The 24,880-nt window shown below is 45.8% G+C and overlaps 1 protein-coding gene across 2 annotated transcripts in view; it reads left to right on the top strand.

Annotated features, from left to right (window-relative positions):
- The window catches only part of HCN4 (hyperpolarization activated cyclic nucleotide gated potassium channel 4), a 112,100-nt gene extending 91,133 nt beyond the window's left edge, over positions 1–20,967 (top strand). The window contains exons 7-9 of one of the 2 annotated variants that reach the window (XM_026068384.1): positions 1,543–1,707; positions 19,382–19,962; positions 20,056–20,967. In XM_026068384.1, the coding sequence (XP_025924169.1) occupies positions 1,543–1,707; positions 19,382–19,962; positions 20,056–20,967 (1,658 nt within the window). Of the gene's footprint in view, positions 1–1,542; positions 1,708–19,381 lie in introns of both variants that reach the window. The other variant, XM_026068383.1, reaches the window with a different exon arrangement.
- The last annotated feature ends 3,913 nt before the right edge of the window (positions 20,968–24,880 follow it).

Raw genomic sequence — 24,880 nt, 5'->3', positions numbered from 1 at the left:
CCCAGCCTGTGGCTCAGCAACATGTCATGGAGGTCAGCAGGCAGACATGATGTATCAGCAGCAGAGGCCTGGAACAGTGAGACTAGCCTGAGGTCAGAAAACACCATAAGAAAAGATTTAGGATATTGCTCCTACAAGTAATACAGGGACACCCCTGTTATTAGAGCCCTGCACTGACACCCCAAGACACACAGTTCTCTTGTAGATGCACTTTTCAGTGCAAGCACTGAATGCACCACAATTAATGGCCTACTGAGAAAGACAGAATGCAGCCTGCCTTTCCTTCCCTCTKTAAGACCTGTTCTCCATTCAAAAAATCCCTATCATGCATTTTCTACAATCTTCTTACAATCTTAGCTCCTGTAAACAACCTGTTTGCACCTACCTGCTGGCTCTGGGGTGCAGGGATTTTGCAAGTCCCTAGCAAGTGGGGTCAGTTCACTGGGATTTGGAATTCGAGGGTGGGAGTCAGGATACCCTGACTCTGACTAATTTGGTTAAAACTGCCCAGCAGATTCAGTGCATTTTTGATACCACACACACCCGCTCACCTACACTCAAAGGCAGCACAGTCTCATAGGCATCATTTCCTTAGGAAAGCCACCTAAAAACGTACTGTCAGCATTGCATCCGTGYAGTGCTGCTATACTAGTGCTTTGGGCCGACCCAGAATGAATCCTGAGAGTGGCACTGGTGGACTGACACCCAACACGTAGCATGCAGAAGGATGCTGCCAGTAAAGGAATMTTCTGTCTTTAGGTCACACCAACTGTCTTTATGTGCCTGCCTTCAGTGCCCAGACTGTGTGTAATCAGTGGGAAAGCAGGACTCAGGAGCTCTCCACTGAGCGTTCAAGGAGCATCTGTGCCCAAATGAGGCTTGTATGGCGGAGTCAGGGGCTCTCTGTTCTGTCAGCAGCTGAGCACCCTCCTAGGAGTGGCTGCCTGCAGTGTAAATACACCAAGGSTTAGTAATAAATGGGTGCCACAAACCTGGCTTAACCTGACAATCTCTAGGCTTGTAGCACATCTACAGATAACTTCCAAGTGTCTTTGCCAAGACAAATGTTCGCAGTGTGGGGATCGCAGTTACTACCGAAGCACTAGGGCCACAGGTCAGCACAGAGTCTCTACTGAAAATCTGGAGAGAGTTAGCTTCAGTGAGGGCACGGCATGACCTTCTGCTCCCTGTGCCCCTGAGGAGCTGGAGGAAGACAGCATCTCCACTCTGAATGCACAAATGATATCTTTGACAATCCACCATAACAAAACGTGACTGGCTAATTAGATGAGCAAAATCCCTGAGGTGCAATTGTATGCAGCAGCTGCCACAACTGAGCCCCCTGGTATTTTTTTTTCCTGATGTTATTGCATATGGAGAACATTTTCACTGTTCATGTTTTCAGTCGGAAAGCAGGTAGGCTCCAGTTAGAGAGGAGGCTGGGTGGCAGACAGGACTGCCTGTGAGTGGCAGTGGCAGGTCTTGTATTACAGGGATGATGGTGTCTGTCCCCACCTTCTCAAGCTGGGTCTTTCATTGCAGAGATTTGCCTGCTGACCCGTGGCCGGCGCACAGCCAGCGTGCGAGCTGATACCTACTGCCGGCTCTACTCCCTCTCAGTGGACAACTTCAATGAGGTGCTGGAAGAGTATCCCATGATGCGGCGGGCTTTTGAAACAGTGGCACTGGACAGGCTGGACAGAATTGGTAAGAAGAAAGTGTGATGGTCCCCTTCCCACTGCCTGCTGCCCTGGCACTCCATCCCCAGACTTGATCCTTTCTTCCTTAGCTGGAGTTGTGAACTGAAGGAGATCCTAGCCTGTCTCTCCTTTCCTGACTTCAGCTTCTTCTAGGAGCCCCATTAACAAGCAGCTGAATCCACATTCTTCTCTCTCTCTCTCTCTCTCTCTCTTACACATATGCACTTCAACCTGCTCCTGCATCCGTTTGTTTCCATTTCCAAGAGGTCTTTTTAAGAAACAGAGACCTGCAGTCTGAGCTCTCAGGGTCATGTTGGTGAGTTCACTAGCTTTTGAATTTTAGCTCAGAATGTGCAAATGCCCACAGCCTCCAAGGCTCAAAAGAAAACAGGCCAGACTCTGACCACCAAGTCCTGCAAGCCAACCCCAGAATTCAGTGAAATGTTCTGTGGCAGAAATCATGCCTCAGCATTAGGGCTTGGCTGTTTTTTAGAGTGTGGCCTGAGCTATGGTATGACTGGTTAGTAGTATTAATTTTTTTAACAACCACATAGATGGGGAGCAATCTCCTTCCCTCGTACATTGGTACCATAGTGGCTTTTTACTGGACCCCTGTTTCTCTAATCAATCATAGCTAAAAAACAACTGGAGAAATAGAAAGTTCTGTAGGGAAGGGAAAGCTTGGGATGCTTTCTGATCCAAATGAGACTCTTGTGCAAAACCGTCAGCAAAACACAAGTGCGAAGCACCTGTCCGTTAGAGTCYAACTATAAACATATTCAATAGAAATCAGTGCCTGATAGAACATGGGACAAGTAATTAAACATTCCACACCCCAAAGTAAACACTATTAACCAAAGACTAATTCTGGATTGTAGCACCTCGTAGTGACCCATGCCAGGATGCTGTCCTGCCTGTGGGAGACATCACCTGTGCTGCGAACCTCATTGTCTAGCTAGAGAAGACCAGGGTACAATTCCCTGGCACAGCTAGAGACGCTTAACTGAGATTAACTGACTTGCACAAGGTCGTGCAAGAAGTCTTTGCAGAGCTGAGGACTGAGCATTTCAGAGTCACAGTCCAACTTCTTTAGTTTCTTATTATGCGTCTCTTAAAGCTGCACTCATTTTCGTTGCTTTTCAGAATCAAAAAGGTCAGTGCAGGTCTGAGCACAATGTAGAAGGCGAACAGGATAATGCGGGGAGGGGGGTAGGGAGGGAGCTGGCATCCCAGCAAGGGGTGCGGTGCCTCTAGGGCTTTTCATGCCAGGAACATTGTATTCTGTGCATCTCATTACCTGCTGCAAATCGGAAAGTCTGACCCCCGAGGAAAAGGTTATGAGCTAAATATGTACAGTTTGGCAAAACCCACACTAATGAGGCCTTCGTGTAAGTGGCAACAGTCCCATCACTTGGGTTATTCAAATTAAACTGAACAAACTGCTAGAAAATGTAATGTCAGGCACAAGGGAAGGGCCAGCTTGACTTTGTTATCTCAGATTCTCTGAGATTAGATGGTTAMGGCTGCTCAGCCCTCCTAGCCTTACGCTCTCTGTGACTGCGCATACAAGTGGGCAGGGTGTCCTGTGCTCTTTGCCCTTTACTTTGTGTGCAGCTGCACATGTGACTAAAATTCACAGAAAATGAAGCAGAAACTGCTTTTCAGTAGTCGTGCAGCACTTAGCGGAGCTTCCCAAAACCACTGTGAAATTAGCTAAATCCATGGATGCTTAACCTGCAGTGAGCTCCACAGCTGGGATGACACCAGTACCTGAATGAACCAGTTTGAAGCTATCTCAGGTATGTCCTCTCCTGCTGCAGACTGTGGGAGCAATAGCCCCCATGGAAGAGAAAAGCCCAGATGTAGCTCAGATGAGATACTTGGGATCTGAGTTTCAGCTGACCTCCTGGAGATGGAGATGGACTGTGCATTTATAAATTGTTAGGTCCCATCATTGTCAGCCTCTGAACCCCTAAAACATAACAACAGCTTTTGGGGGATCAGGTAGGAAAGGGGGTGACAGACAGATAGCCCCAGTCAGACTGAGTTCCTATGGAAGAGTTTCCACCAGTCAGTGGATCACTGCAGAGAATCACTGCTGGACTGTTTGCTTAGACAAATGTCATCTGTACAGCTGCTAGGGAGGCATGTGGGCCTTGAGATTGCCTGAAATAGCAACTCTGTCAGCAATCAGCAGTCAGGCCAGATCCCCAGGAGAAAAGGCAGGGAAGCTGGAGGTGTGGGAGAGGCGTTCCAGATCAAGGAGCAGGATCTGGTTTGATCGCTGGCTGCGTCGCAGGCACTCAGCGCTGTGATCTGCACACCAGCCCCTGTTCTGCCATTTGGATGGTGGCTGGAGTGGCTGAGCATTGCTCTCCTTTCACTCTTCCCTGGAGCGGACTTGAAGGAGAGAGAGCGTCTCATTGATGCCCTTCCAGACTATGTCTCCACATCAGAGAACTTCCCAAAGTTCTTCCACCTTTCTCACACTGCTTTGCTGCTGCCAGCATGTGAATGGATTGTGTTCATTCTTCATATAGCAGCAGGACAAGACAGTGTTATTCTCCCCAGTTTACAGAGTAATCACAGCCCAGGGCTGCTCAGAGCTATCCAGCTGCCCAGTTGCTGTTGCTTTCAATGCCAGAAACAGTTGAGCACCTTTCAAGATATGGATCAAAGCGATTTGCCCAAAGTAGCACTGAAAGTCAATGTTATGGCAGGGAATTTTACAAATGAAAGAACTGAGGCATAGGGAAATGATAAAGTCAACCCGCTCAAGATCACAGTGGGTCAGTGGCATTATGAAGAATAAACTTTGCCAGTTCCACTCCTAATCCTGCAAGCCCAAGGCAGTGCTCTCTTTCCACAGCTCCATCAGAGCTATGTCTGAGCTATTTTTGTGATGTTGCCTGAGTTTCCAAGGAACAACACTTAGACCCTGAGTCAGACCACTCATCTGGGGCATTTCAATGCAGACAGCCTTTTTGGCATAGAGCCCTTTTCCATTTTCAGCACAGAGGCAAGCCCAGAAGCTTGGCAGAAGCCAGGCAGAAACCTTCACATCAGTGCTGCTGTGGGAAACCTTTCTTGCAGTGATGGTCGAGGGGAGAAGCTGCTCCTTTTAGCTCTGTTTTCTGAACCAGCATAAAGAGCCTCACATGCTTCTTCCCCTAGGAGAAATTCCCTTCCACATGTAGCTGCAAAAGGTCAACATAAGGTCAGAAGGTGGCATACAGCTACTGGAATAACGGGCCCTTTGGGGCAGAGCTTGGGCATTGTCCTCCCCTGGTTTTGGCACTCTGCTGACCTGAGACAAATCAGTCCCTGTGCCATATAGAAAGTGCAAACCTGCAGAGTCATACACTCGAAAATCCTAGTGCTGCCCCTGTTTCCCTGGCAATGAGAACTGAGAGCTGGCTACTCTCCCAAATATTCTTCATCCTCTACCATTGCAAAATACCCTGTTGTGCCCAACACACTCTGACTGGAATTTCCCAAAAGAGCCTAGGAAATTATGCACCTCCTGCTGAAACTGGCAGACCCCTTGGAGACCCCTGTTTTTATAAAAACGGCATTTCTTCRCTTTCCACTGAAATGTGCACCATCTGGAGAGAGCTGTGCAACAGCATGCTRCTGTTTAGGGAAGTCACGAGCTGAGACTCTGAAAGTAGAGGGATTATTATAGGGGGCTGAGGATAAGGAACAGAGATTCATAAAAGCCAGGTACGAACAGAAGCAGGAACATATTTTTGGTTCATGATATGTTCAGCTCAGCATCTGCACACAAGACGGAAGCAAATGGGAGCATTTATTCAAGTCAGTCGTGCATTCACTAACTCCCTTCTCCGCAGCTGACAGCATGTCCTTGAGAAGCCCATGCCTCWCTGAGTTCATGAAAAGATTCAGAGGGACCTATCCATGTTCTGGTACCAGGATAGACCCATCCAGTATTCTCCCTGTGCAGTGAGGAAGCAAGAGGGCAGGGAGAAAAATCTCCGTCCATCCAGTCACAATGACTGGAGAGGTGTTTACAGGATTAGCCGCTATACAGGGGATTTGGAGAGCATGGTCTAAGCTCGTCTAGGTAGCAGAGGGACAGGATGAGAACATGAAGACCCCATTCCTTGAAGCACCAGGAGCAGTGCTGCTTGACTGGAGGTGAAATGAGGCATTCAYTTTGTGCAGCAAATGCCGTTTGAAAGCCTGTGGCTAGACAGAGSGGGGAAGAGAGGGGCAGATGCACCCTGCGCTGTGTGTCCCCATCGCTTCCTGCTGGTAGATGTGCAGTGCCACAGCAGGAAGGGCACAGCCCCCCAGAGCGCTGTCAGCTGCATCGATGGCTCTGGCAAAGAGCTTGTTGATGTATCCTGCTAACCTCTGCTGTTAATGAGAATTGATGCTGGCATCCTGCCTGGGTCATGCACGGCTGGGGAAGAGGTTTCCCGGGTGTTTTGCACTTGCAGAGTTCTTTAAAGACTGAAAGGGATTATTCTCCAAGAATTGACTAAGGCCTGGATTCTGCAAAGATTTGTGTCCCTGCTTAACTCTGTTCTCGGGGTAATTTCAAACTCTAAAGAACTCCGCAGGCTGCAGAAAATCACATGCATAACTCTCCACAGGCTCAGGACCCGAAGACTGAGACTCAAGGAAATTAGACTAATATATCACTGATTAAACTTTCCTCTTTTTCTTGTTCTTGACTGAGCTGTAAAATTTTTCTTAATATTTGTATGTTGAAATGATTTGATCGTTTCTCCAGTGAGTACTTCTTTGTCTGCCCAGCCTTTGTGAATAGTCCCAGTTTGTGATGTGTCAGGCAGTTACATAAGTCGCATGATTCTGTTCCCTGACTGGCTTTGAAACTGGCTTTCGGTGACCACTGAAGCTTAAAATTAGATTTTCACAAGTATTTGCGCTTGTAAAACACAACCACTCAAATGTTCAGTGAAAGTAAGTACAGTACGGGTTGTGAATATTGTCATATCAAAGTTCATTGATGAGTTCAAAAATATCGGGGGGCAATTATTTTCCATTGTTTGTTATGCTGTAATAAATATCATAGATGTCTTCCATACAGCTGCTTACCGTCCATATCAAGGTCACTGGTGAGAGCTGAGAGCATATTCTGAAGCCAAAGAAAGTTATTTTTTCAGTTTCTTCAGGAATTTCTCACTCCCAGTAGCCTGAAATGTATATATTTTGATACAAGGATCCTAGTTAACACTGGATTAAGAGTGTCTTGCATTTCCTCCGGGCACTGCAGTTGCTAAAAAACAAAGAAAAGCTAAGACCACACAATACCAGTCTCTAAATATTAACCCAACAGTATTTTGTTGATAGTAGTATTATGGTACAAGAGTGTCTGTTCAAGAGATTGTAGTAGTAGAAGTGGTAAAAGCTTTGCCATGTAGACAAGCCACAGAAATAGTTGTTCCTAAGCTTTTTCACTGGACACCCTATTTCTCAGCTCATGATCACACTTCTGCAATTGAAAACCTGTTGGGTTTGCACCCCGCTTGCCTAGGTCATGACTAATACTCTGGGATCTGCTGCCTCAGAGGATTGGCTGGTCTGATGTTAGGTAGGTGAACTGTGAATTAGAAGATCTGGGATCTGTGCCAAGCTCTGCCACAGACTCCCTGTGTGACTTTGTCACGTCTTTGCTCTGTGCTTCAGCTCCTCATCTCTTCTACAGGGAAAATAATAGTAACTAAAGGTGGAGCTCAGTCTCTGAATGCTTCTTAGCTGCCTACTCCCTCATATCAGGTGCCATGCAAAATCTTATGAATAAATGAAAGGGATTAAAATGTGTATATGTAAAACAATATRTACTCAGCATAAAGTTTACACTGTATCCATATTACAGTCCCAGATTTGTTCACCTTGCTCGGGTGAGTAACCCCAAAGAGCAGCACATATGAGATGAGCAAGCAGATTTGATCATAAGGCTACATTAGTTCTTATTTAAGGCTGCTGATAGAGACACAGGTGATTTAAAGATACAAGTTCCTGTGGCTCAGGATTAATATATAGTTTTAGAATGTGTGTGCTTTGGGGGAAAGTTTTATTTCAAAATCACACTGAAGGCTGCCCAGCCCTTTAAATAGGCAGAATCTTGTTACCCAACTACTGAGCAGCTGACAGCAGTGGCTAACAAGTGATAACACAGGTTCTCCTGTACTGTGTCCTCTCCAGTCAACTGAATAACCCCCACACATAGCTGTTTATGAGGAATCAGAGTTCAAATACCACTGTGCTCTCTTGACTAGAAACCCTTTCCCATCATTTCCAACACTACAGTGCAGACATCTGCATCTGAATCAGTCTTAACTTCTTTTATGGTCAGCAGAGAGAAATGGCATTTCTAGAGTGTGATTTATCTTCTCCTACAGTGGCTATCTAAAATGGCTTAGGTGGATCATACCCTGGGAATGCTATCTAGCTCAGACATAGGTGTTTGCAGGTTAGGAGCTTGAAGTTAAGCAGGACTTAGGTGTTTAAATTTCTTTTAATTTTGAAGGGCAGGCCCAGACTCAGAGTATTGTGTGTTTAGCCTAAGCAAAAATATCAACAACCCACCAGCCATGACTGAGGGCAAATGATTTCAGCTTAATGAAGATGAACTGGAAATTTTGATTATGGAAATACCCTATCTCATGCAACTCTAGAAGGAAAACAAAGCCTAAGACACCCCAGTAAGAGGCAGTAGGAACTGATAAATGAGATCTCAGGAGACCTGCAGCTGACCTTGTAGGTGACCTTGGTCACATCAGTTTTTCCCAAACAAGTCTACCTTACGGGGTGCAAGTTCTCTGGGAAGAGTTGGGTCTTTTAGGCAGGTGTCACAAGTACCACAAAAGGATACTTGGGAGACACCAAGCAGGACCGATTTTGAGGGAGAGAGTTGGGGGGGGTAGGAGATGCAATATATTTGTTTCCCCATCTCCATGAGTCCCCTGAGGCACCAGATTATTTTTACTTTTGAGAGAGCCACATCCACAATTACTGGCTATTTGCAGGAAAATAAAAAACCTGTTCAGATAACATTTTTCCCAGTCCAACACCTTTTTAAATAATTTTCAAACACCTCTTTAATTACATAAAGTAGGACCTGCTTCCTTCCTGCACCTCTAAACTTGGGAAACTCGTCCTGCCTTGAGTGCACTCCAGTAGCTATCTGCAGACCACACTGCAAAGCACACAACTGGCAGAAAACCAGTGCCAGAATGTCATCAGTCCAGAGTCCGCCAGGATGTGTCCCTCTCACAGCTGTCAGCTCCTGTAGGGCACTGCGAATTGAGTGCAGGAGCTTTGGCTCCAGGCTCAAGCACTCCTGCCACTTGAGGAGAAGAAGACTCTCTGGCTCTAGTCTCCAGCAATAGGTAATGGCCAGGACACTGTGCTTCAGGCAGCACAGGGCATCACAAACACTCCAGAATTGCACAGTTCTTACACCCGTTCATGTATATTCACAAAATATTTGCTCTGTATGTTCTGTGTTTGTTCTACAGAGCTGTGTATGATGGGAATAAGTGTAAAGAGCAGGAGGGAAGAACATCATAGGCTTAATTTAATTTAAATGTTGTTTAACTATTATGAGATTTATCAGATGATACWTTTTTCTCTATGTATCATTTGACCTACAGCAGTTTAGCCCAGTTAAAGGTTACGTTCTATCTCTTGAAAGAGGTGCCGCTTACTTAGGGAGATCTCTAATAGGTTTATGGGAGAGGGGATGCAATCAGTAAGGCTTGAGCTGTACAGGGAGGGAAAACCTCCTCTTGGAAAAATAGGGAATTGTCCATTTTAAACTTTAAACTAATTATTGTTTGTTAAGATGGTAATAAGACAACTGATTCAGTTCACTGTTCCAGTCCAACAGGCTCTACCCTGATACAATTCATTTCCCTTTCCATATAGGGTCTGGCTTTCCTGCAATACACCCATATGTACAGGTTTAGCTCCAGACAGGCTTGGTGAGGACAAAGCAGGGGAGAAGGGGATGTTGTTCTACTTAAATGTGCCACCAGAGTTCAAATGGTATGGCTTTAGCAAGAGAGAAATGCAACTACTGTAGAGCAGTTTGTCAAGAACTGCACGTCAAGTCTGTAGTGTATTCACATAGCCAGATTCTCAGAAAAGTTAATCTAAATTAATTTCTAGAGCAGATTTGTTAAGTGCACTCAACTTCTGTGTGGATGCTCTTATTCAGAATTGAAGCTGCTGAGATTGAGCKGACCTTTACATGATAGTTAATGCAGTTTACTACAGGTTAATTTTGAGAGAAATTTAAGAGAAAGTCGGGCTTGATTAGGAAAAAAGCATGTATACTAGGAGTTAAGAATTATTTTGAAATCACTGATCCAGCTRATTTCCCTGTATACACGGATTCTAAGGCTCTGACAGTGGCAAGAGCTGGTGGAGACCCTCCAGCCAACATCGTCCCATTGCAGAAGGGTTCCCCGGGGGCKCAGAAGCAGCTGTGGCAAGCTGCCAGCGTGATGAGTACGTCCAGGGCTGCTTTGCCTGCAGTTGCCAGTTGCTGTATTGCCCCTCTGGGGACGATGGCAGCAAGGTGAATTACGACCAGCCCAGAACCCAGGTAACCCATAAGCGGAGGAGGGCAAGACCACCTTCATACCTGCACTGTGCTGTGAGCTTCTTGCTGCAACCAGCGATCTGAGGGGGTTATTTAGCACCCCGTCGCATGAATAATAAGAAGAGAACRGGCCTTGGAGAAGTAACCATGTGGCAGGGGGTGGCCACTTTGACAGCAGGCCAGGGCATAAGCCAGCCTAATAAAGTGAGATTATTTCAAATACATGCAAATTCAAAAAGCAATTCGGTGGCCTGAATTCTTAAACTGCAGCCGGTGGACTTAGACAGAAYGAAAAGAGAAATGAACATAAAGTCACAGCTAATTTCCCCTGTGTCTGTGCAGAATTTTAACAACAGAAAGCTGATTTTGATATTTTGATAGAAGAATTATTGTTGAGTGCTGGCTCTTTTTATGAAATCACATGGCCCTTTCTCCRTTTTTCTTTGTGTGCTATCTGCAGCTGAGGATATCTGACTTGGCAATTCTTTGTTAAGGGAGCAACATCTATTAGTTTAGTCTCCACAATTTCACAAACCCCAATCCACTTCAAAGCTCTGGCAGCTTTGCTAGAAGCATCTTTCAGGCTCTAAATCTCTTCTCTTTTCCTGTGTTTAATCCATTGTTGCAGTGAGAAAAATTGGGGGACGGATTAGAATCCACAGTACTAGTTAATGTTATTTATTTTTGTCTAGCCATGGAAAAAAAACATATGGTGCTAGGAGCTGTACAAAGGGAATAAAAAAATGAATTGTGCTGTTGAGTCCTTATAGTCTAAGTACATTAACTGTGCTCCTGTTGCTCTGTTAGCTGGCACTTACACAGCTCCCTCAGTCCTGTTCAGAGGTACATCCAGCCTAAGTAGCTGCTTGGGAATCATCCAGTCCTCCCCTCCTCAGGTTGTCACACGCCGCTTGCCCTACAGAAACTCCTGTGAGTAGAGACTTGTCCCTTGACACAAAAAAGGCTGCTTATCTCTCTTCTGTAGCAGGGTAAGGGGCCTTGAACTACAACACCTCAGAGTAACCAAGCACGGGGAGCTGCAATATGGGGTAGCTGCTGATGGCTCCCATGCCGGCTACGTAGCGCCTAAGTGAGCGCTGAGACTTGTGTCTCCTGGGGAGGATGCAGAGTAGGAGTTTTGGGAGGCAGGGACATGGGATGATAGGGGCAGGGAACATGTGTCCTAAGCAGYTAGGAAGAAAAGAGAATGGGGCTGTAGGTCTCCCTGAGGAAAGAAAGGGGGTTAAGAGTGAAGAACTCAGGAGACATAGGACTGGGAATGGTGAGCTGTGTCAGCCATGGAAGAGGCTCTTGGGAGAGAGGACAGGCATCTTAAYTCTTTTAAAAAATAATTGGGCCTCTGAGTCCAAATTTCGCTTGGGGTCCTGCTCCGGCTGAGGCTCTCCCTATGTACAGAGGTCAGAGGTCTGCTGAGGTTAAGGAATGGCTTCCATGAGCTCAGGTCAGTGTGRCTGTGATTTTGGATAAAAGGGATCTGAGCTTGGTTTCTGCTGCTGCATGAATGCCTCTAAAACGTCCCCAGGTGCTTAGAGACATATAACTGCCTGCTCCACCAGAAGCACTAAAGCAGCACAAGGCAGGGAAAGGTGAAAAGCAGYGCTTTTCCCCCATAAAAGCAGATGAGACCTTTAGAGACAGATGTGTGGAAGCATTTACCTAGCAGCTSTTCACCTCAGAGGACCTGAGTCCAGATCTGAGCAGGATTTTGTAACGTGGCAGAATGATTTGGAAAGATGTGATCCACCCAGGGCCAACACTTAGAACAGCAGAAACAGTTTCTTCAGCAAAGGAGGCAGAGAGTTCCTTGCCTTGGGAATCATCCCTTAGCAAGGACACCACACTAAGTTGCAGCGCCCAGCTTTAAATATATCCCCTACTGTAGCCACACACACACACACACACACACACACGTCAAAACAGTTCTTGTAGCTCTCCCCCGAGCTCTGCAAGAGCGGGAGTTGCTGAAATGGAATTAATTCCTTGTTCTCTATAAACCAATGTCTTTGGGGAGCTGAATTTGGTGATGTCAGTGTAGTCTCATGGAGAAGCTGGGTGACTTCAAAGCCTCCCCTAAGCCTTGCAGAATGAGTAGCTTTCCTGAGGAGGTGGCCCCTGCTCCAGACCCAGCCTTTCGCCACACAWCCCAAACACAGCACAGCTTTCCAGGGTTTCAGCTCTGGGGCTGGCAACAGCCCTTTAAAATTCTTGGAGACTGACTTGATGTCCRAAGGCTTCCAAACTCTGATTAATCAATACTCATGGCAACGCCCCATCCCCAGTGTCTGCTCACATGAAGMTCATCCAGGGGTCCATTCCTGATTTATTTGGAGAGTGCCCAGGAGCATGAATCAGGGCTCTCCTGTGCTGTATCATGTACAAATACAGAACAGGAAGACAGTCCCCGAATCCAGAGCTCACAAATAGAGCTGGAGAGAAATTTTCTGATGAAACAAAGGTGTATTAAAATTATTGATCTCCAAATGCCTCAGGTTTCACCAGTTTCCCCCAAGAGCTGTTCCCAGCAGCAGAACTTGAAAACCCCAAGTCTCAGGTTGGCCTAGGGTCCTAGATTGTCTTATAGACCGGATAGACAGACTTCTCCAGTGCCAGGACGCCAAGGTCAACATCCTTTACRTTTTGACATTTCCAAAACAAAACATTTGCTGGATTTCCAGTTCATGGCACATGTCAACAAAATGTAATGAATTAAAATTACTGCTTTCCTTAGAATCACAATAAATTTGCATAGTATTTGGGGGTTTAGAGGCCATGCTTGGGTGGATTGTTTATTCGAGTATCTTAGACTTTGCTCAGCATTTTAGTTCCTGTGCCATAAACAGCATAGGAGGAGGAACTCCTGATAACATATAGCCTCTGTGCTTCCATGATTAAATTGAAGGGGAAGCAAGATTGCCCCTTCCCCTCCCCTAATGAAGCCTCTCACTGGTGTAGCAAGACTACAGGACTCTATTGCAGTCATTGCAATTAGGGTTACACAGAGCCAGACTAATCAGCCATTCATTCCTCTGATTGCTGTATTTAGTGATCTCCTTTCGAGGCAGGTGCAGTGGCAATAAATCCAGGGCAGGAAAAATGAATTTGAAACTAAAGCAATTTCATAAATAAGATCAGGGGGAGAAATAATCTCAGAACCACTGGCCCCCAAGCAAACTCACTCCTCCTGTCTCATTCCAGTGTTGGCTTACGTTTCTTGCAGGACTTTAGTCAAACCTCCCAGGAAAATGTCTGTCCCAGCAGCACACTGCTGGGTGCCTGTTGTAAACTGGTGCTGGCTGGAAGGAGGCTTTCCCCCAGAAGCAACTGATAAGACTTATATCGCTGTGTAGAAGCATCATGTAAATGATGCAGTTAATTAGAGTGGTGGAAACAATTTTTCAGTCTGCTAGCCAATTACAATTTTGAAGAATGGTTTTGAAAAATTCCTCTCCCCTTCAAAAATAAAAAGGAACATTTTCAGTAATTCTGTAAAATGTTCTGGAGACATAAAAAGCAAAAATTTGAGATTTTCTTTGTAAAGCAGAAAAGAAATTAAAAATTGATCAAATGAAACAGTTTTGATAAATAATAGTTTTGTTTGACTTGGGCTGAGGAAAGTATTAAAATGTAGTGTAATTTCCAAGGAAGACTGAAATGTTCTGTTTAAAAATTAACAAAACAAAGCATTCCAGGGTTTTTGCTGGAATTATTTTGTCAGTGCAACATAAGTTTAAGGAGCTTTGATCAAATCATTTTTCAGTAAATAATACGCATGTTGGGAAGATGTTAGCAGGTTCTCTATTCAGTGCACTCCCAAGGATAACCAGGGTCTGCTGTTCAGCTCTTTCTGGGTTGTCAAGAGCTCCGGTTATGAAAACATCAGGCCGCGCAATTCATCCGTGCAGCTCTGATTAACATCACTCTGGGTTCTTGTCCAGATTGAGGGCAGCCGTGGAAATTACAGGCTATTCAAGCACAGACAAGCAAATCAGAAGCCAGAGACAGGTGACATGGAATTAAAGAGTGAGATGAGGTGTTCGCTGTGATGACGGAAACACAGAACAGTTGCTGGTATTGAGCTTTTTGGAAAGCTGCGTTAGCAACAGCTACAACATTTCTCATTCTTGTACCCCTAGCCATTCCTTCTCAGCCTGGTTTTCTCCAGTATGTTATCATGAGAGCAAATGTGGTAGGGCAGCTTTTTTGCCTGACTGCTTTGAACTCAGCGTGCTGTCTCCCATCCGCATCCTGACCTTGCAGTGGTGCAGGATAGCTACAGATTGCCCATGCTGGGATTTGTACCTTCAACTCCAGAAAGAGGATGATTACAAACCTGCAGTCTGAATCCCTCTTTACCTCAAGTGTGCTGGCCAGATCCTTTCTTACCCATCAATTTTATGTAGATAGATTGTTCTTTTTCTCCTGACTTGGAATGATGAGTATTTCTGTTTCTGTTAAGCAGCTCTTTGGGATCCCATTTGTTTGCGAGTGTGTGTGTGATTCTAGAAGATACTGCCTGGAAAGCATTGCATATGCTCAGTCTGACTCCCTGATGCCCCATTCACTCCCTTTCATTGTATATTCACTGCAAAAATGCTCTGAGTTTAAAGCTGACATTCATACTCCCCCTGGTGTAACTGGCTACATGAACTGCAGGAAGAATCAGGATCTGTCTGCCATGGGGATACCCAGTGCTGGCTGTTCCAGTCTGGTATACAATAACACCAGCACTGTACAAATATCCTACACCAGCGCTTGCAGTGAAGCCAGGCTCTCCAGCCCCTCTGGAGYAGTACTGGATGCAGTAACGCAGCAGCTCAGAACGCTGTTTTCTGGCTTTGGYCTTCCACGGCTGGTGTTTCTTTCAAAGATAACACCTGTCCATATGCCTTTCTGCTCTTTCGGAGGGAGTGATTAGCAGTGGGGAAAACACAAACGCATTAAGCATCCCAAAGCGCTACCCACAGCAGACATGTCCCCCAGGCACCAGTTGCAGATCCAGAATCAGACTTCTGCCAGCATTTCAGCGGTTTGGTTTTATGGTGCAGTTCAGCCCGCTGGAAAGGCTGACCAGGGAGCTGCAGATTTCAAGCTTTACCTGGTCTGAGCATTTGCACAGCCCTGTGCAAGGAACCTAAGCCAATAATTACCGTATCACACTCTTCTCAGTTGTTTTAACCACGTATCCTCCTTTATAAGAGATCCATTCTCGATTTTAAAATGTGAAGGAATACCCCTTGGTTTGTTCTTCCAGTGCTTAGCTACTATTACGATTAATCTGCTCCTTAGTTTTCATCTGGACTTGTCAAAAAACAAATTCTACACCAACCCCTGTGATAGCATCACCTCTTCTATGAGAAAAAGCTGAATACATTGTACTTCCTTATCTGTTGATGTTTTCCAAGTCTGATTCTTGTGGATATTTTCTGTGCTTTTTCAAGTTTGCAGCCAGCCACTAGAACTGGGACATTGCACTGTATGCCAGTGGTCCTCCTAGCATTATATGTGGTAGTGACTAGTATCTCCCTTCTTCTGCTTGATAATTTCCTCCTTATTTGTGCAATGTGTCCCACCTTTTGTTGGAGGTAGCTTTGGAACTCAGCTAGTTAGATTCAAGACCCCACCAAGCCTTTTTCAGAGTTAGTTACTGCTTTTCAGGACACCGGCTACCCCCTTCTGAGTGTGGTTTAAGTAAGTTCTCTGCTACCAGTTGTTTGATTTTACAGCTGGCTACAGTAAGAGTCATGTCCTTAAACTCTAACTCTTCATCTGTTACAGATATAAAAGATAATACACCATACTGTAAAAAACCCCACCAATCTGGGTGTCATCTGTGCACAAAGATCTGAGCTCCGACTAGCATGGGGTTGAAAGGCGATTTCTCTGGAATCTCACTGGGAACTACTCCACAGTATGGCCAGCCACGCTTAACCATTCCTTCTTGCAAACTGTCAGCTGACCAGCTTAAACTCTATTTAGTAGGGGTGCAGCTAGCATATGCAAGATTGAAGCTTCTTCTCAGAGTATCTGATGGGATAAAGTCAAATATCACACCGTGGGCTTAGTCAACAGTTGACTTATCATGAAAGTTGTGGTTTCATGAAAGAGTGGAGACAAGTTTAATGGWCAAGCCTTTGTTTGTAAGAAACTTGTAATTTGGCATGAGCTGTGCTGCCAGCCTTTAATTTTTAAAGGATGACATGATTTGGGGATTACAATTCAGAAAGAGAAGCCCTTCCAGATCCAGGCCTCCATTCAATACCTGCAGCTCTCTCGTGCTCTGTAAATCCCCTGTGGCTGGCAGGATGCTGTCTGTTTGCTCTGGTCCTGAATAGGAACCAGAAGTGAGCAGACAGGAGCCAGCAGAAATGACATTTGAATCAGAGCAGAGGTTTGCTAGGGGGTGCAGAGCCTGAGGATACATTTGGTTCAGGAGGAAGGTTAATACAGCTTTTGCTCTGATACAAACTGGCTGGTGCTTCTTCTAGAGGTGACCCTTCTACACGCACCCCCTGAGCTTCAGCCACAAAATGAGCTGTGTACAGACACACAACCAGGGAGCCCAGCATGCAAACACACACACACACACACACACACACACACACACACACAGAGCTGTGCGTGTAGTAGGCTGAACCCTTCAACTCCTACCAGCCTCAAGAAGCAAAAGCTAAAGGGAAGCCCATATGCAGGTGCTGTCATCCGTTCAAACTGGCATATGTTGTCAGGGTGCAGGGTCCTTGAAAAGGCAAGCACAGGACATCTAATGAACCCTATTTTTGTAAGAAAATCATTCAATCCAGTGTATAGGCACTAGCTCCTCATAAATCAATGCCCATTTTCAGAATGTTAGGGGAATGCAGATACGAAAGCTGTTGTGCAGAGCGCCTGTCTACATCAGAAATCCTCTCCTTGGAGAAGGCATTGTGCTCTAGTGAAAGGGCATCACTGGCAGCACTCCTCCCCTGCACTGAATGGTTTGGTCCTTCACTCCAGGAGCGTGTCCCTTCAGTGCTAGGTGCGCTCTAAGGCCAGACAAACTCATTACGCCATATTTTCCAGCCCATTGAAAAGATAAAGTGCTGAACTAATATTTTGCTGCAGGCTAAAATGTCCAGCTGGAACATGAGGTTCACTGGCCTGTAGTTTCCTTAAAGTTGGGGCTAGAAGTTCACAACCACGTAAGATGGTAACTGCAGCATGTCTGAGGGCTCTCGCTTGGGCCAGCTGAGCTTTTCTGGCATGTGATGTCCTTCTGTCCCTTATTCACAGGGAAATTTCCCTTCAGCTAGAAACAAGTGCTTGACTTTCTTCCTCCTAGGGAGCTGCGAGCCTTAGGATGAAGTCCTGGCCCCACTGGAGTCAATGGCAAAACTTTCAGTAACCTCACTGGAGCCAGGATTTCACCCATAATGGTTTGCAATGTGCCGTGAGATTCTCAGATAGCAAGTTTTAACCATGACCTTAACATTTCAGTACTCCTAGATATTGAAGGACCATCCTTATTAAGGAAAAAGACATGCRTTTAAATGACTTGGGAGGGGAGAATGTTTCTTTTGAACCCTGGGATGGTTTGAGATCAGAGCTAAGCATCCAAATCCCAAGGACCTCTCTATCCTCCTATTCCATTTCCTAAAGAGTAAAGCTACAAGTGGGCCAGTTCACACAGGGAACAGTGTGATCTGTTCCTGGCTGCAGTGGATCTCCCCATGCTTTCTCCACAGGTCCTCTCCTGTTCCTGGACTGTATCACTTGCAAAGACCCTCTAGGATGGGGAAAGGGGGCTCTCATTCATAATCTTTCACATTGCTCCAACATGTGTCCTTGCTGGAGTCTGGCCTAGCACAGAGTGTAAAATAGGGCACTGTCTGGGGGATACTGTATTTTTCCACAAACCTTAGCTTGGCAGCTGAGCCCTTTCTGCTGGGAACACTCCATGTGCATGAGTTGCTCTCTTGGTGCTCAGTCACTGGAGGCTTTTCCTCTGCAAAGCAGSAACTGAAGAGCCAGCTCACTAGCTTAGCAAGGGTGCACTGAGCAATGAGGAGTAACGTGATGAGAGCAGGAATCTGGGATTCAATTTGTCATGAAACYTGAGATAAATCACTTTGCTGATCTGTGCCTGGCTTTGCCCAATAGAAGAGGATGATGGGGTGATTATTTTCAAGCATAACAAGATCTTGAGTGCAACAGAAGTGCTGGGCATTAGCTAAGGACACATTAATGAAAGGCCCAATTAACATATATAAATCGAACAGACCTACATTTCAGCTGAGGATTTCTTCCATGAGCAATCTGAAGCTGAGTATATAGTATATAATTCCAGAGAACAGTGGGCTACATCTTTGGGAAAGTATCAGGCTTCTTCAAGAAAAACTTGCAGTATTTGGTCCTAGTTTCAGCAATATTTTGTAGAATATGTTTGATTGCAAAAGCTCTCTGTTACACTGTATAAGGGCCAGGACTTGAATCTGGGACAAAGTAGGAACAAACACCAAACTTCACCTGCAAGACAAGTTTGACCTGCATAGATGAGATGGCTCCAAGCCTGCTTGGATGAAATAGTTAACAATTTACCAGACTGGTATGAGATTTCAAAGTGAACAAGTTCATTGAGACAGATAAAGCAACTGGAGAGTTGCTGAAGACTCAGGCAGGCTTCACTGGAACTATGTTGTTAAGGTTTTTCTTTGCAAACATAAAAATTGCAGTCTTCTGTTCTCTTTTTAGATTGTGAAGCACAAAATGAGAACCTTCCAGATTTATGTTTTTTTACTACCAGTCTCCCAAACTCCTCAAWATTGACTCTGCTGTCTAAGACAGAGTCCTGTAAGGCATGGTTTTGTGGGATCTTTTAAGTCTATCRGTCATACCACAAAAGCAGAAGATGGGTTGTGTGCCATCTTGTTGCTGGAGCAAATAGACTGTGACAACACAGTTTCCTTACAAAGGTAGAAGGTAGACAGTGCCAACAATTTGAGGAAAGTCTGGCATGAATCTTTGAGGATGCCTCCTTTGCTTTTACATATCAGAATCACTCTTTCTCTTTCCACTTTCTCTACAGGTAAGAAAAATTCCATTCTGCTGCATAAAGTCCAACATGACCTCAATTCGGGTGTTTTCAACTACCAGGAGAATGAGATCATCCAGCAGATTGTGCAGCACGACAGAGAGATGGCACACTGTGCTCACAAYGTCCAGGCTGCTGCTGCCGCTGCTGCTGCAGCTGCATCCACACCCACCCCTGTCATCTGGACTCCACTGATCCAGGCGCCCCTGCAAGCTGCAGCAGCCACCACATCTGTCGCTATAGCTCTGACCCACCACCCTCGTCTCCCAACAGCCATCTTCCGTCCTCCAGTGTCTGTCTTGGGTTCCTTGGGACAGCAATCCAGTCAGACTCCAAGACAGCTGAAAAGGCTTCAGTCTCTAATCCCATCAACTGGACCTTCTGCTGTAGGCTCTCCCTCCAGTACTCCATCCCAGCTGCATACACCAGGAGCAGAAACCCCTTCATCCTCTTCCTTCCACATCCAGCAGCTCGCAGGATTCTCAGCCTCTGCCGGCTTAGGCCAGTTCCACCAGGCCTCAGTGGGATCCCCTCCAGCTGGCTCCAGCCAGCCAGCTTTGAGTGGCACATCCTCAGTGGGACTGAACCAGTTCCAACAAGCATCTTCTGGATCACCATTAGGGACAGGTCAACCCATGCAGCAGCAGCAACAGCAACAGCAGCAGCAGCCACCCCTTTCCAGCAGTGGATTTGGGCACTTCCAGCAAGCCACAACTAGCTCCCCATCGACATCATTCACCCAGCTCTCATCAAATTCACCCCCCAGTCTTCTCAACCAGTTTCAGCCCACCACAAGACCACCGCAGGGGGGACAGTTACAGCAGCTCTCGGGCAGTGGGACTTTGGGGGGAATTAATCACTTCCAACCCCCTCCTTCTTCCAATTCTCCATCCTCCAGCCTAAGCCAGCTGGCACAGGCCTCTGGTGGTCCATCCTCAGGCCTGTGCCAAACACATCCAAGTGCATTAGGATCTTTAACTGGAACGATAGCCCAGCTCCACCAAGAAAGGTCACCTTTTGCCTCCATGTCTCCACTACAACAGTCTGGTGTTGCCTCTCCGTGTTATACCCCTTCTGGCCTTAGTCCTCCTAGTCAGAGCCCAGTGGCAACAAGAACTTTTCAGTGTGGCCCTGCCGGGGCCTCAGGCTCTCACGGATCTCTGCTTCTGTCTCAGACCGCCAGCCCACCTCCTCAGATCCTGCAGTCCAAGAGCACGCCACCCCTGCCACCAGGACGTCTGAGCCAGGACATCAAGCTGATCTCTGCTTCCCAGCCATCATTGCCCCAAGAGCTGGCTCAGACGCTGAGCCAAAGTTCTCCTCATTCCTCTAGGGAATCCATTTCCAGCTTCTCTCCTTTCCCTGGTGGAGGGGCTGGACTTCTTGGGAAGCCTTGTAGCTCAATTCCTGGGCGTGTGACTTTACCACGTCAGATGTCCTCAGGTTCTTTACCGCATCCACTGGTGTTTGGGGCCAGTGCTGCAGGCGCTACTTCTCTGACTGCTGGTGGGCGGAAAGAATCCATAGTGCTCACAGGGGATCTGGAACCTGTCAGATCCAAACTGCCCTCCAATTTGTGAGGAGTCCTTCTGAAAGCTGGTTATGTCAGCCGTGCAATTCAGTTCCTGATTAGACTTCATGAATCATTTTTTCTTTTTCTTTTTTTTCTCTTTTTTTCCCCATTTCTTTTCTTTAGGTTTAACTGTGATTAGAAATAAACAAAAATACAGAAAAAAACAACAAAAAAAGAAGATAACCAGGTATTCTTAGAGCTATAGATTTTTGGTCACTTGATTTTATAGAATATTTTAATACATGGAGCAAAAGGATATTGGAAAATTTAATCCAACGAGGTAACGCACAGACAAGGCATGTGCCTGAGCTGGAACATATGAATGATCAGCCATAGAAGCCACCAAAAATGGTTTTCCTGTTGAGACAAAGATCCAAGGTTGACGTGGGCCATAAAAGGGAACATCAGGTCAGGCCCGTAGCTGGTGTATTTGGAACAGCTCTGGCTGGCCTCAGCTTCGCACCGCTTTGCACCAGCTGTGAACCTGGCCCGCAGCACCTAGATCTGGGGGGACTTGGATGGCTCACTGCGCACATAAGAAAGTTTCACTTCCTCCCAGGTTTTCTCCTGTGATCAGCAGGTTGCAGAGGAAGCAAGAAGAGGGGTGAGTTTCACTAATGCGGTCCCCTCTAGGGATTGCGGAAGGGCTGAGTTTTTGTTTGTCTCTTTCTTGGACTCCATCTGAAGAAGATAAAGGTGACCAGGAGATGGACGAGCCTGACTACAGATGCTTGTCTCTTTCTCGTTCCGCTGATGCTCTAGTGGGAACAAGAAATAATACTTATAAGTCATAGGGAGAGCAGTGCATACCCCCGCTGTATTTCCATAAGCATCATGGGTTGTGGGAGGAGAAGTCCCATCTCTGTGCCAGCACGCCAGGCTGCTGGCCCCAGCGGAAGAGCCCAACCCTCAGCCTCTCCGTGGTTTGGAAGGCATGTGTGCTGCATTCCCAGTTGGGGTGTGCAAAGCAAGGGGAGGGATGGAGAAAGAGACAGCACTTTAACCTTCTCTCAGTCTTAATGTCTCAGTGTCCATGGGCTGACTGCTTTGAAAAGAACCGGGGAGAATAAGATCCAAAAGAGGGGTTCAGTCACTCCAGCCCTCTTCCTCCTTAGCCCAGGGGAGTTTGAGCTTTGAGGCACTGAGGGTAATATTGGTGCCTAGCCAAAAATCCTTCAGATTTGCAACTATGTTTATACCATTAAAAAAGATTCAAACCAGAAATTTGGCCAGCCATGGTCCATGCTTCTCCTCTGATGGGGGGATTGAAATTGTTTGCTTGATTTCACCAGCAATAACAGCCTGCGTTGGCTCTGGTCTCGCCCTGCAGTTGCAGCATCACTGGACACATCTGGGGCCTGGCAGGCTCCTTGAGCTGGATTTTTGGGGCTCCCCTGATTTAAGGCATTTAAAGTGGGAAGAAGACAGTAAGGGGCCATTGGGTGCACACAGCACCGAGAAGCTACAGCCTTTACCTCTAGAGCAAATGTCTCCCTTTCTTTTATTTCAATCCTTTCTTTCTGTTTTGTTTTTCCTTAGCCCAACAGGTGTCTCTGGCCACCTCACTATAAAAAGTCAGGTGCTCAACTTTTCTAACACTTGTTAGAAAAACATGTCCAGCCTCCCTCTGTTTCCAGCTATCACAAAGCCCCTCCAGCCCRCAGAAGGAAAGCAGGACTTGTGCAGCAGTGCCAAAACAACATAATAATCATAATCACAATACAGATCCTGCTGGTCCCCCTTACCTCCACTCCCCCACTCTCTCCCAAAACATTGGCTGACAGCTGATTTTTATACCAAATTGTTTGCAAAACTCTGACACGTGCCTGTACCTTGAATGTGGCTGCAAGCATTACTGGGCATTCCTGATTCCATGTGCTTTGGTGGCTCAGAATTCAGATGTAATCATCAGCTTTGGTCTTCCTTAAAGGGTTAGGGGAAATCTAGAACTGTTTTTTCTACTAGCTACATAAAACTATATGTGTGTGAGTGTGTGTGGCAGGAGGTGTGTACACGTGTGTGTGTGTGTGTGTGTGTGTGTGTGTGTGTGTGTTTGTATAGGTACATATATATGTACACACACATACTTTTATATATATAGTATACAGTTATACACATATGTAAACTATTTATGCACCTGTGGAAGCACGCACACACACACACACACACACACACACACACACACACACTCATATATATATATATATATATATATATATATCTCCTAGTTTTAAAATACATGTCAGTTTTGACCCTCCTGTAGGACTGATTGGCAGGTGATAATTACAGTGTACAGATCCTGCTTTTCTAAAATATGTACAGGTTCATCTTGAAACAGAATCTAATTGATGGAGGTGTAGCAGATTCACAGACCTCTCATATTCTCAAAGATAGCAGGCAATTTCTAGAAGGAAGACTCAGAATATCTTTTTAAGTTTAATATTTGCTTTAACAGTCTTGTTTCCCCACATGCTGGAGGGCCCCCTAGAGCGAGCATGGCAAGAGGTTGGGAGCTGAGCTGTCTGGTCCTGGGAATGCAATCGAACCAGGTGGGAAAAGTCTTCAGCTCAGCAATGCCAAGCCCTCATGGATGGCTGTCCTGTGACTGCTGCATTGCTACTTGAATCTCAACAACCCCTGTGGACACTCAGACAAATGGAGGTGCACAGAAACACCTTGAGGGCTGTCTCTGGTAGACGTGCGTTCCATCCACCAGTCTGGTGAACATCCTTCATTCAGTTGAGTTCCTTTGCTTTGATTTCCATGGGGATATTGTTTGATTTTCCCGTTCTTAGCGGTGCAGTAGCCAATATTGAGTTACTCCGACTGGACCCCAGTCAACACTAGGCTTGTCTCAGTAGGTGGAACTATAATAATTATTATTGTTATTTTTTGTTTTATTTTGGGGGGAAGGGAGGGAAGAGTTCTAGGGGTGGGGTTTGCAATATAAAACACAATAAAAACCTTAGTAAATAAAAACATAAAAAAAACCATTCCTCTGACTTGCTGTCTGTTTTGGGTGTTGAACTTCAGGCAATATGGGACTTAAAGAAGAAAAAAAACTTGTGTGGCATTTCAGCTCTCTCTTTTGCACTGGAGACAGAAGATGTAGATTTTTGTCTCACTTCCTGCCTGTATTTTCCTAATGTCTCCATAGCTTTAGCAGTGTGTTTACCAGCTCCCACATTCCCACCTCACATATTCTTGTAGGAAAGAAAATTAAACCATTAACAGAAAAAGTTTAAAAAATTTGCCTATACTTGAATGTTTAACATCATTACAAAAGGAGAAATCTGATGATAGTTGTTTTGCAAATGTATATCTGAAAAGCCCTCATGTTACTGGCAGATCTGGAACCTCTGACTGACTCTGTGATCCTTAGAGATAAGCCCAAGGAACCTTATGGCAGGAAACACACATTAACAACTTGGAACAGGGGCTATCACTGAAAGCAAAAAAAAAAAAAAAAGGAGGGGGGAGAAAAGAAATAGCCATTTCCAGGTCTCAAACTAAACTGGATGATGGTGCCAAGGTCAGGACCTTAGGTATTTTAGGAAGATAAAACTAGCCTTGACTCTTATACTTCATTTCACTCCTGTGAGATCCTCTTTGAGTTTTTTGTCCAAACACACCCTAGGAAGTATGCACAAAATGGATGATTTGGGTCAGTAGCTCACACTGGAGCTGTATGTCCTCGTGCCCTCTCTTCATAGCCCAGAAAGTGTAGAGGAAAGCAGCCCAACTGCTGGAGTCCCACCTACAGCCTGCGGCAGCGAGGTGTAACGAGCCGCTGTGCTCCCTGCTTCCTCTCCTCTAACCTGCTGAAGCCAGGAGCCGCGCTAGATCTCTGCAGCRCCTCACCTCTGCCTTGCCGATGCTCTCACCTTCATTTTTCCGTCTCTGAAATCTCACTTTCTTGG

This window comes from Apteryx rowi, unplaced genomic scaffold (assembly GCF_003343035.1).
Source record: "Apteryx rowi isolate R43461 unplaced genomic scaffold, aptRow1 scaffold_27, whole genome shotgun sequence".
Lineage (NCBI taxonomy): Eukaryota > Metazoa > Chordata > Aves > Apterygiformes > Apterygidae > Apteryx > Apteryx rowi.
This window is presented reverse-complemented; position numbering and strand designations above follow the sequence as displayed.